The following is a 13,215-nucleotide window of genomic DNA, read 5'->3' on the forward strand; positions in this document are numbered from 1 at the left end:
GGGGGGGGGGGGGGGGGGGGGGGGGATGTTGCCCTCTCCCAATTGTGCCCGCCCGGGTATTTGGTCCAGCACTGTTCACGGCCAGAGGGGAGGGGAGGGGGGGTCGCTTTGGTTTACCGAGCTTCCATCTCTCTCACGGGACTTCCTGTCCCTTCGAGACCAGGGCTGGAGCGTCTCTACTTGGTGTTGGGTGACCGAGACAGATTGGGGATTCTGTTGGTGTACCGTGCACCCTTCTGCCCAACAGTCTCCCTGCCTGAGCTGACGGAAACTGTCTCGGACCTGGTGTTGAGGACCCCCAGGATGTTGGTCCTGGGGGACTTCAATCTCCATGCCGAGACTAGTCTGACCGGGGCGGCTCAGGACTTCATGGCCTCCATGACGGCCATGGGGCTGTCTCAACATGTCACCGGCCCGACCCATGAACGTGGACACACTCTGGACCTGGTTTTCTCGACGGGGCAGGAAGAGGGTGGTCTGAGGGTGAGGAATTTATGCTTGACTCCCCTGTCATGGTCAGATCACTTCCTAGTGAGGTTTGTGCTCGAGAGCGACATCTCCCTCTGTAAGGGTGCGGACCCGATTGTGTGGGTCAGCCCCCAGAGCCGGATGGATCCGGAAGGATTCCTGAAGGCCCTGGGGGAGTTTCTGGCTGACAAGACAGGTGCTCCTGTCGAGGCTCTGGTCGAACTGTGAAATGGGGAGATGACCAGGGCTGTAGACACGATTGCTCCTAAGCGTCCTCTCCCACCGGGCAGAGCCCGCTCTTCCCCTTGGTATACCCCAGAATTGAGGGCGATGAAGCAGGTTGGGAGATGGCTAGAGCGTAGGTGGAGGAAATCACGGGATGAATCTGACCGAACACACTTAAGAGCCCATTATCGGGCCTATGCTGTGGCGGTGAGGGCGGTGAAAAAGAGATTCTTTTCCGCTTCCATTGCCTCCTCACAATGCCGTCCAGCGGAGCTCTTTCGAGTGGTGCAAGGCCTGGTTCGTCCAGGTCCGAAAGAAGAGCTGATTCCACCCTCAAAGACCCGCTGTGACGACTTTGCCGGGCATTTCAGGGAGAAAATCGCTCAGATTCATCACGAGCTGGATTCCACTATTGACTCAGAGGTTTTAAGGGAGACACCAACGCTACCGTCTGGTCCAGAATTATTGGATGAATTTCAGTTATTGTGGCCCAATGATGTGGACAAGGTCCTTGGACGAGTACGTCCTACCACTTGCCTTTTGGACCCTTGCCCGTCTTGGTTAATAAAGGATTCCAAGCACGGGATTGGAACCTGGATCTTGGAAGTGGTTAACGCTTCTCTGAGGGAGGGTCGGGTGCCTGCCCCTTTAAAGGAGGCAGTAGTCCGACTGGTCCGGAAGAAGGCATCACTGGATCCAGGGATGGCCACTAATTATAGACCAGTGGCCAACATCCCGTTTCTGGGCAAGGTGTTAGAGCGAGTGATGGCGGGACAACTCCAAGCACTCTTGGATGAAACTGATTATCTGGACCCATTTCAGTCCGGCTTCAGACCTGGGTACGGTACTGAATCTGCCTTGGTCGCCCTGTCCGATGACCTGTGCAGGGAGAAGGACAGGGGGAGTGCGTCCCTGTTGGTTCTTCTGGACCTCTCAGCAGCTTTCGATACCATCGACCATGGTATCCTTCTGGATAGGCTTGCGGGATTGGGGGTCGGAGGCACCGCCTTGCGGTGGTTCCGCTCCTATCTCAACAGCCGATTCCAGAAGGTGGTGCTGGGGGACTATGGCTCTGCGCCATGGCAGCTTTGCCATGGAGTACCGCAGGGGTCCATTTTGTCCCCTTTGCTGTTCAACATCTACATGAACCCACTGGGAGAGGTCATCAGGAGGTGTGGGCTGCGGAACCATCAGTACGCTGATGATACCCAGCTCTACCTCTCATTTTCCACCAATCCAGGTGAGGCAGTGGGTGTACTGAACCGGTGCCTGGCCGAGGTAATGGGCTGGATGAGGGCCAATAAACTGAAGCTCAATTCAGACAAGACGGAGGTCCTGTTGGTTGGTGGTTCGGGCTTCGGAGAAGGTGAATTGAACGTTGTCCTGAACGGGGTTGCACTCCCTCCTAGGGACAAGGTCCACAGCTTGGGAGTGCTCCTCGACCTGGAGCTTTCACTCGAAGCTCAGGTGACAACAGCGGTGAGGAGCGCTTTCCTCCAGCTTCGGCTGATTCATCAGCTGCATCCCTACCTGGAGTACGACTGCCTTGCAACAGTGACTCATGCGCTGGTGACTTCCCGTCTTGACTTCTGTAACGCGCTCTACGTGGGGCTACCCTTGAAGACGGTCCGGATACTTCAATTGGTTCAGAATAGAGCTGCCAGGCTGCTGACGGGGACTGGACGTTATGTTTGTTGTAACCACCCCCATGATCAAGCACGTAGCCAGGGCATGGCTCATCACGAGTAAAAGGCATGGTCAGAGTGTCCTGTTCGCATGAGAACAAGAACACAAACACGGATGTGCATGCTATGCTAAGCTGACAACAAAGCAGGCTTCGCTCCAGCATTACCAGTATCACCGCAGACATTATGCCCTTGTACCCACGCTTGCTTGCTTTAGCATGATAAATGTGCAAATGTGCTCTCCCCTATTGTTTCTCTGTTGTTCCCCTATTGTTTCTCTGTTGTTCCCCTATTGTTCGCTGTCATTCAAGCATAAGTGTAAAAGAGTATAAAATCAATGTCTCCCCTCTGCTCGCCACCACACTCCTAGAGTGCTTGGTCCCTGCGGGTAAATAAATCTCTCTCAATAATTCCAACCAGTCTCTGGTCTCGTCCGTAAAATCGCGCCATACAACATTTGGAGGCCCCAGCGAGATCTTGAGACTGTCGGTCTTGCCTCCCCCCGACACCAGGGACGGGCCCACAGGCATCTTATGCCTCTACCCCGGCTCGGTGGGACGTCTGACTAGCCGAGAGAGGAATTACCGGTAAGTGAGCACGGCGGTTACCTGCCATTTCTTAGTATCTGCAGATCTGGTATTGGAAAGGAAAGCCTGCTGGACGCAGCATGAGGGCTACTTTCCGGTCTGAAGCGAGACGTCGCTTCTGGCCTCAGTTCCTGTTTAGACGGTACGTCTGTTTAGATTGTCCGTCGTCTCTTTGTCTTGAGTAATCCTTTTTTTACAGGATGGAAAAATGGGGCAGGGCCAGTCCATCGTGACCACCCCTTTCCAATGTCTTCTGAATAACTTTTCTGATTTCTTTGACAGGGCTTCAGGATTCGGGGTCTCTGTTAAGCCAGGGACCCTCCGGATCCTTTGTGAATTAGAGTGGACCTCCTTTGGCGTGGGATGGCCCTCAGAGGGCTCTTTTGATTTAATCCTGATTAGGAATGTGGAGGCTGTGATCCTTGGGAGTCCCGGACACCCAGATCAGATTCCATATATAGAAACATGGCTGGACATCGCCAAAACAAAACCTAGTTACCTTAAACGGTGTCAACGGAAACTCCCAGGATCCTGGTGTCCGTCTCTCCTTATAGTTAAAAAGGGCAGAGAACCCCACGACAGATCGCCCCTCGCCCCATCCACAAAGCCCCACATCCTCACAGATGATCAAATGGGGCCGGAAGACACTCTGGACAGATGGACTCGGCCACCTCCTTACGCCCCGAATTCCCAGGCTTCTGGGAGCCCGCCCCACACCTTCCCCAGTCCATCCCGAACGCGGAGCGGACTTCCGTACGGCCCCCGTCCACCTGTTCCTCCGAAGTCCTCTAGCCCCAGGAGCAACGGCGAAAAACGGGTGTCACCGTCCTTCCCCGATCCCGGCTCTGGGCCCTCCACTCTGTTGCCCCTCCGGGAGCTAGCCCCCATGCAGAGGGTGGACCATCCGTTTATGGTTTATGTCCCTTTTTCCACAAGTGATCTGTATAATTGGAAGCTACAGAACCCTCCCTTCTCTGAAAAACCGCAAGGCTTGATCTCATTGCTAGAAACAATTTTTCACACCCATCGCCCCACTTGGGATGACTACCAGCAGCTCCTGCAAGTTCTCTTTACTTCCGAGGAGCGCGATCGGATTCACCTCGAGGCTCGGAAGCAGATTCTGGGCGCAGGCGGTCAACCCACCACTGACCCAGTTATTCTGGAATCGAGCCTCCCAGCCCAACGGCCCAACTGGGATCCAAATACAGTCGCTGGGGAAGGAGCGCTGAACAGGTACTGCCAATTTCTTCTGCAGGGTCTCCGCGGAGCAGCGCGAAAACCCACGAATTTGTCTAAAGTGAGCGAGGTAGTTCAGGGCTCCCAGGAATCCCCCACCGCTTTCTTGGAATGCCTACTTGAGGCTTATAGGCAATACACACCTATAGACCCTTGGGCGCCCGAGAACGCAAGGGCAATTAACATAGCCTTTGTCACACAATTGGCCCCAGATATTAGAAAAAAGATCCAGAAGCTAGACGGGTTTGAGGGAAAGAATCTCAGTGAACTAGTCGAGATAGCCCAGAAGGTTTTTAATAATCGGGAGGACCCAGAAGTTGCAGGCACGGAGAAATTAACCAGTCGCCTTAGCGACCATGCAGGAAACTAGCGACAAGAACCGGGGAACTCCATGAAGGAATGGGGGTCGCCCTCGCATAGAAAAAGACCAATGCGCCTATTGCAAGGGGACGGGCCACTGGAAAAACGAGTGCCTCCGTAAAAAGAGTGAATCCACAGGGAAACAGCCTCCTCACTCTTGAGGAAGACTGAAGGGGCCAGGGCTCCGTCAACTTGGGCCCCCAAGAGCCCTTGGTAACCTTAACTGTGGGGGGCCGCCCGACCACCTTCCTGGTAGATACCGGGGCAGCCCACTCGGTTCTCCAGGAGGGGGTCGGCCGCCTTACTGAAGAAAAGACTCAGATTGTAGGGGCAACGGGGCGACCCAGGGCTTACCCCTGGACTTCAGCTCGTGTGACTGATTTAGGAAAAGGGACTATAACCCATTCCTTCTTGGTAATCCCTGAATGTCCCTTCCCCCTCGTGGGACGAGATCTCTTAAGAAAATTATGAGCCTCGGTGTCATTCCAAGAGGATGGCACCCACCTCAGCCTGGGCTCTCCACAGCCTGCTGCCCTTCTGCTTACGGTGCCCTTGCAAGACGAGTATCTCTTCTTCGAAAGTCAGGTGCCGGAAAGCCCCTCGGAGGTTTTAAAGGAGCTCCAAAAAGAGATTCTGGGAGTATGGGCTGAAAATAACCCCCCGGGACTGGCAACTCATCAGACACCCGTCGTAGTACAGGTGAGCAGTTCGGCCACCCCGTTTCGGAAGCCCCAATACCCCATCCCAGCCAGGCCGAAATCAGGAATACGTAAGCATATACAGAGACTGTCGGAAGCAGGAATTTTAGTGCCCTGCAGGTCGCCATGGAACACCCCGCTGTTACCCGTTAAAAAGCCCGGTACTGAAGACTACCGGCCAGTTCAGGACTTACGGGAGGAAAACGCCCGAGTGGAGACTGTCCACCCGACTGTGCCAAACCCTTATACACTACTCAGCCAGCTGCCACCAGCCCGGGAGTGGTACTCGGTCTTGGACTTAAAATATGCTTTCTTTTGTATACCGCTGGCACCGGTGAGCCAGCCCCTTTTCGCTTTTGAATGGACAGATCCGGACCAAGGTTTCTTGGGCCAACTTACGTGGACCCAGCTGCCGCAGGGGTTCAAGAAATCCCCTACCCTTTTTGACAAGGCGCTGAGTAAAGACCTTTTCCCTTTCCGGGAAACCCATCCCGAGGTTACCCTTTTGCAGTATGTGGATGGTTTGCTCTTGGCGGCGGAATCCGCGCCTGCGTGCCTGCAGGTGACTTGAAACCTCCTGGCCACTCTAGGCTCCATGGGGTATCGAGTTTCGATAAAGAAGGCACAGATCTGTAGTCAGAAGGTGACCTATTTGGGATACGATCTAAGCGGGGGAAAACGGACACTGTCAGCCAGCCGAGTCCGAGCAATCCAGAATATTCCCATGCCTACGACCGAACGACAAGTCAGGGAATTCTTGGGCACGGTGGGGTACTGCCGGCTGTGGATCCCCGGCTTTGCCGAGATAGCGAAACCCCTCTACACCAGCACGGAAGGAAAAGGTGACTCCCTCATGTGGACTGAGATTGAGCAATCAGCATTTCAGGCTCTTAAAAAGGCTATTACCACGGCCCCTGCTCTAGCCCTACCTGACCTTAAGAAACACTTCCAGCTCTTCGTGGCAGAGGCTCGAGGTATAGCGAAGGGAGTTTTAACCCAGACTTTGGGACCATGGAGACGGCCGGTTGCATATTTATCGAAACGACTAGACCCAGTGGCGGCGGGGTGGCCCACTTGCATGAGGGCCATCGCCGCGACAGCGGTCCTGGTGAAAGAGGCTAAGAAACTGACCCTGGGCCAGGACCTCCAAGTCATTGGGGTGCACGCTGTGGAAACCCTCCTCCGCAGCCCTCCGGATCGGTGGATCTCCAACGCCCAAGTGACTCAGTACCAGGTACTTTTATTAGATCCCCCGCAGGTCACCTTTTCAAAGGCAGCGGTCCTTAATCCAACGACCCTACTGCCAGACGATCAATCCGAGAGTCCCACACATGATTGTGCTGAAATCCTCGACTTCCTGTCCGGCATCAGACCAGACCTGACGGACGTTCCGCTGGGACAGCCAGCCCTCAATTTGTTTACAGACGGGAGCAGTTTCGTCAAAGATGGGATTCGGTATGCGGGAGCAGCGGTAGTCACCAGTTCTGAGGTAATATGTGCCCAGGCTCTAGGGCATGGCACGTCAGCACAAAAGGCCGAACTTGTTGCCCTGACACAGGCTCTTCCATGGGGGAGGGGAAAAACTCTCAACATTTATACGGACAGCCGATACACTTTCACCACGGCTCATGTCCATGGAGCACTATATCAGGAACGAGGGCTGCTAACCTCTGGAGGGAAGGACATTAAGAATGCAAACGAAATTATGTCCCTCCTAGAAGCCATTTGGCTACCTGAATGAATAGCTATAATTCATTGCCCTGGGCATCAACGGGATGGCTTGGCGGTCTCGCGGGGAAATAATTTCGCGGATAGAACCGCAAAGGAGGCTGCCATGAGACAAGTAGGGGCTCTCGAAATTCTCTCAGTCCAGATGCCGGCACGGGCCCTCCCGGACCGACCAAACTACTCGAAGGAAGATATCGAACTGGGCAGGAAGTTGCAGTGCTCGGAGACTGAGGCGGGATGGTTGAAACATCCCGATGGAAGGATCTTCCTTCCCCAAGCACTGGGGCGGGATCTTCTTCTCCAGACCCATTGAGCCACACACTTGGGAACGGCCCGACTCTGTCAGCTATTCAGATCCCATTTCTACCTGCCCGGACTATCGACTCTGGCCGATTCCATAACCTCCGGGTGCGCCTCCTGTGCGAGAGTTAATGCTGGTCCTAGCCGGCCCTCTACCACCCTGGGCATTCGCCACCGCAGATCCCAGCTGGGAGAACACTGGGAAATAGACTTTCTGAGGTAAAACCTACCCGAGGTAGGTATCGCTATTTACTGGTCTTCATCGACACCCATTCCGGGTGGGTCAAAGCATTCCCTACGAAGGGAGAGACAGCCTTGATCGTTGCCCGGACCCTCCTGCATCAAATTTTACCTAGATTTGGCGTACCCCTAGCTCTGGGTTCAGTTAATGGTCCGGCGTTCATTGCCCAAACTTCCAAATTGGTAGCCAAAGCTCTAGGAATTGATTGGAAACTGCATTGTGTGTATAGACCACAGAGCTCAGGACAGGTAGAGAGAATGAACAGAACGTTAAAAGAAACTTTATCAAAATACACTCTTGAAGTTGGCGGCCCCTGGACAGACCTCCTTCCGTTTGCCCTCCTATGCACACGATGTTCCCCGTATAAGAACGGTTTCACACCCTTTGAAATTATATTTGGGCAGCCGCCTCCTCTGCTCCCCCGCCTGGCGGAGGAAACGCATGCCGAGTTGTCTAACCACAACTTGCTTGAGTCCTTGCAGGCCCTCGATCGCGTCCGACACGATATCCGCCGCCAGGTTCAGTCTAACATGGGCGGGACTACCAAGGCTCTGGAGCCCGCGGCCGACCCTCCCCCACGCGTAAATCCGGGAGATTGGGTCTGGCTAAAGAACTTTCACCCTGTTACACTAGGTGCCCGGTGGCTAGGACCCTTCCAGGTGATCCTCTCCACTCCCACGGTGGTAAGACTGGCCGAAAAGCCCCACTGGATCCACGTGACAGATAAAGCCTGCTTCGCCAGTCCTCTCGGAAAAATGGACGGTGCACCAAACCAGAAACCCTCTGCGGGTCAAGTTGAGAAGGGTCTCTTCCGGGCAGTCTTCCTGGTTCTTCTCGCCCGCCCAATAGGCTGTCCTCGGCCAAACCCACACCAGCCACTCACCATGGAATGGACACTGCGGACTGATTGGCAGGCCTCCCCACCAGTAGCAACCATCCTGACTCACATCTACGACGCCTCCCCGGACTTCCGCATAGATCTCTGCCAACTCTTTCCGCCTGGGTGGATCAACCCGGGCCTCCTTTCGGCGAACATGGGGGGGGGGGTACGCCTGTTGTTCCCCTATTGTTTCTCTGTTGTTCCCCTATTGTTCGCTGTCATTCAAGCATAAGTGTAAAAGAGTATAAAATCAATGTCTCCCCTCTGCTCGCCACCACACTCCTAGAGTGCTTGGTCCCTGCAGATAAATAAATCTCTCTCAATAATTCCAACCAGTCTCTGGTCTCATCCGTAAAATCGCGCCATACAACAATGTTCACATGACTCCAGTTCTCCGTCAGCTTCACTGGCTCCCCATTGAAGTCCGGGCCCAATTCAAGGTGTTGGTGATGACCTATAAAGCCCTAAACGGCTTGGGTCCTGGTTACCTGAAGGAGCGCTTACATCCATATATGCCCAGCCGCCCCCTGAGATCGGCGGGAGAGGCCCTTCTCCGTGAGAGAAATTAGGAGGGTGGCTACTCGGAGGAGGGCTTTCTCAGCGGTGGCGCCTAAGTTATGGAATGTGCTCCCCAGAGAGGTCCGCCTGGCGCCGTCGTTATTTGCTTTTCGGCGCCAGGCAAAGACCTTTTTATTTAAGCAACATTTTAAATGTTAATACTACTGAATTTTATCTGGCCAGGGCGGCTTATTTTATATTGTGTGTATATTGTATTTTAAATAATTATTACTATTTTATATATATTTTTTAATTTATGTGGTTTTATTTATTGTTGTAAGCCGCCCCGAGGCTTCGGCGAATGGGGCGGCATAAAAATGTTTTAATAAATAAACAAACAAACAAACAAACTCTCAAGATACTAAAAAGTTAATGGCTAGTTCAACAATAAATTCATACTGCTTTTTCTAAGTTGCAATAAGTTTCTGTTTCATTAGAAATGCATAATTTTCAATTGACAGTAATCATGACAGAGGGATACAGAGAGAAAGAGAGAACATGGCATGTGTGAGAGCCCAACCAGGCATGTGTATGGATGTTGATCCAGAGTGTAAAAGCGAAAAAGAAAATGGGAATGAATTGACTGGAGAGGGTAGGATGGAGAGAACAACAGTTTATATGCTGTAAAAGTTTGGAGCTTTAAACTTAAGGTTCAACGGAGTTATTTAGTGTGTTAGGGGTCATCCCACACCACTTGCACTTGATCAGTTGGGCATTTGTTTGCACTTTCTGGCAACTACTCATGTGATAGTCATTTTGTGATGGTGACCAGAGAAGTTTCTCAAATTGCCAAAGGTTACCATAGGCCCCAAAACCTATCTTACACCAGTTACATAATAATCCTATGCTTAGTACAATAAAATGCTTCTCTTCATGATTCATCTATACTTTATACTATTATACTTTATACATTATGCATCTATATACATCATTATACTATTATTCATTTTTTTACTCAACTGGATGGTCAGTACTTAGAAAAGCAAGGTAAAGTAAAAAAGAAAAAAGAGGAAGAACCACCTGTAAGATGTCAATGGTATGTTAAATTCATCCCCTGGCAAAGCTTTTCCTAAACATTTTCCATCTTCAAATATACTCAATGGAATTGAAAAATGATTCTTTATCTGGAAAGAAAAATAACAGATCTCCATATTTAACTTTAATTGCACTATAACATGTCATATATTTCCACACTAGGAATCAACAAAGGCCACAATCCTGAGAACCATTTACTGTGGGTAAATACTGTAGGAACAATAGGGTACAATTCTCTTAGAGTTATACAGCACTTCAGTATTCATGTACAGGTTTGCCCTCTTGAAAGCAGCTCCATGTCAAAATCCCCATACATGCAACAAGGATATCTGTACTCATACTGGTAGTGGAATGAAAATACATCCTGCCTATGTAGGAAAAGAGCCAGTTAAAATGTGAACTGTATTAGATAACCCCCTATAGGACACATCTTTAGTGAGTAAAGCTTCCCCTTCCTCCTACAACAAATTTTGCTTAGATCTCCAAGCACATTTACATTCCATAAATGGCTAAAAGAAATAGAGAGAGATTGTGCACCATCTGTAAAATCTATGTATGTATCAGTAACATTTTAAGGAAAATTTCTTACCTGAATAGGAGAGTGTACTGTTATCATCCTGCTCCCTTCAATGGTATCAATTTGACAAACAATAGATCTTACAACACCCGAATCATTGTGTCTTACTCTGTAAAGACTTCTGCCCACTTTTGTCAATGGGATCTTCTCAGTAGTGGAGTGATTCTGAGGAGCTAGAAATTGAGGAGAAGACACCAAACTGAAGAGAAGATACTAGAAACTGAAAAGAAGACACCAGAGAGACAGTGTTGTATAGAGGTTAGAGTGCTTGACTGGGATTTGGGAGATCCAGATTCTAGTCCCCACTTGGCCATGAAACTCAATGAGTGATTTTGGGCCAGTCACTGACTCTCAGCCTAAACTACCTCACAGTGCTGTTATAAAATAATAATTGGGTTCCTTGCAGGAATAAAGGCAGGATATAAATACAGTAAATTATAAGAATTGAAACCATAGATAGATATATGAGAAAGGGGTTTGGGGCTGGCTTGCACAGAGGGACAATCTGCAATTGTCATGAGAGAGGTAATGTTTCATTTCAAATGGGAGCAGCTAAAAGACAAAGGGACCAGCTACAGTTTTTGGACATATTATGTGAACCAAGAACAATTGTTTATGTCTCTCCCCTAACAAGCCAGAGGAGAATCCATGGTTGTTCTTGGGTTATTTCTCTGCTTTGACAGGGTAGACAAATTGGAGTTTCTGGTTTACCCTTAATGTTAAATAAGCATTGTGTATTGCACTATTCTGGTAGTGAACAAAATGACAAAATACAATCTGTTGAAAGAAATGTATCTAAAAACCTTTTAGCCCAGACGAAGCAGTGTAAAATTAAATAAACAGGATTTAACTTCTATTTTTTAATCAAAATAGCTATTGGCTGTTATTGTATCACTACACCTATGGATAAGTAAAACTTTAAAAATTTACAGAAAAACGAAGTTGTCATGTCTACTTACTGAGCCAAATGTAGAATACTTTGCTGCTTAGAGTAGTCATTGCTGTGAACTGGTCTTGTTCACTTTTAGTTCTGACATACTCCATACTCAGACTTTGCCCATCTTCCAGATGAAATGCATTTTCCTCTGGCTCAACATTAAGGACACTGAAGGAATCACTAGGCAAGACAATGGTGGAAACTCCTAATGAATTCTTTAGTACAAAGGGAGCTTGATCTTTTTTGAATATTTCTGAAGTTTCTGTAGCTGCTTCTGCAAATGCCTAACCAAGCAAGATGTACAAAAACATGAATTAGCTAAGTGATAACAACTTATTTCTGAGTGAAAGATAAATTACAGTCTATATATGAATTATTTCATTTTGGATACAAATCTGTATTCAAGTCTTTCTCACCGTGCCCATGTTATTCAACATTTGCATCCCACACTTGGACAATGTAATGTTCAGCTGATCTTGAGAGTAAATCGTTATCACTGTTTTGTACTCGGGCACCTTGTAATGTTCTTCTTCAGTAACTGTTTCAACTAAAGCTTTTTTGGCCTTCTTCTTCATCTGCAAATAAAAAAAGCAAGGAGGCAGAAAATTAGTTCCAGAAATATAAAGCTGTTGCTTGCTACTAAGTATTAGCAGAACTTCTCAAAATTGATTTTGATGCATTGGTGATTCTGAAGCCTCAAATATAAGCACAGGATAGTCAAAGTATTCTCTCATAAGTTGAAAAAGACAATAAAATACAGTCCAGCTCATGATCTCTGCTTGAACTAGTATATTTACTAGTAAAAAGCTCAGTGTTATAACAGTTGAGGTGGTGTGGAACAGAAGGCTCAAGTATTTGCGATCAAATATTGCAAGACCCCCCAGTGGGTCCAATGTGTTTTCTGTGTGCTATTTACAAAATATATATTGAGATCCTTTCTAATGTATCCAGTGTCAAAATAAAGCAAAGGGTTAGCCCTCACTAGTGTTTTCCCATCTGTAATGCTTTATTTTTCCCTATCAACCTAAAAGACAACTATTCACTTACATGGGAGAAAGGGACACAGTAATAGACCACATTATGGTGAGGGATAAATTTACTTTTTAATCTATTCATTATAATAACTCCAATGACAGACAGTCAAGCGTTTTCTTATCTGCATAATGCTATCCTGGGTTTTGTTTCAGCATGAAAGAAATTTTGTCTGTTTGTTTATTCATTCATGCACCGGTAACATCCCATTTGGACTACTGTAACACACTTTATATGGGACTGCCCTTGAAGATGGTCTGGATGCTGCAATTGGTTCAAAATAGAGCTGCTCATTTGTTGACTAGGACCAGTAAACAGGAACACATCACACCTGTTTTATACCAGTTACACTGGCTACAAGTCCAGGCCTGATTTTAGGTGCTGAAACTGACATAAAGCTCCAAAAAGTTTAGGACCTTTATCTGGATATCTAAAGGAATTTCTCCTTCCATATGTGCCTGCCCGGACCTTATTTATATTTTTCATTTATTTGCTGTCAAATATTCAAAAAGTCCTTAGCTGGCTTACAATGACCTTAAGATCATCTGCAGAGGTCCTATTTCAAGAGTCCTCCTTGAAAGAGGTGAGAAGGTTGTTAGAAGGAGAAGGGCCTTTTCTGCTATTGCACCCTAATTGTGAAACATGCTTCCCAGAGAAATGTGCATGAT

At 48.8% G+C, this 13,215-nt stretch overlaps 1 protein-coding gene across 3 annotated transcripts in view; it reads right to left on the reverse strand.

The window, feature by feature from the left end:
- The window catches only part of VPS13A (vacuolar protein sorting 13 homolog A), a 179,910-nt gene that overhangs the window by 53,816 nt on the left and 112,879 nt on the right, over positions 1 to 13,215 (reverse strand). For all 3 annotated transcript variants that reach the window (XM_044445950.1, XM_044445952.1, XM_044445951.1), the window contains exons 43-46: positions 11,932 to 12,090; positions 11,538 to 11,799; positions 10,591 to 10,751; positions 9,987 to 10,090 (exon numbers count right to left, since the gene is read on the reverse strand). In XM_044445950.1, coding sequence (XP_044301885.1) covers positions 9,987 to 10,090; positions 10,591 to 10,751; positions 11,538 to 11,799; positions 11,932 to 12,090 — 686 coding nt within the window. The remainder of the gene's footprint in view (positions 1 to 9,986; positions 10,091 to 10,590; positions 10,752 to 11,537; positions 11,800 to 11,931; positions 12,091 to 13,215) is intronic.

This window comes from Varanus komodoensis, unplaced genomic scaffold (assembly GCF_004798865.1).
Source record: "Varanus komodoensis strain SLA01 unplaced genomic scaffold, ASM479886v1 scaffold5, whole genome shotgun sequence".
Classification (NCBI taxonomy): domain Eukaryota; kingdom Metazoa; phylum Chordata; class Lepidosauria; order Squamata; family Varanidae; genus Varanus; species Varanus komodoensis.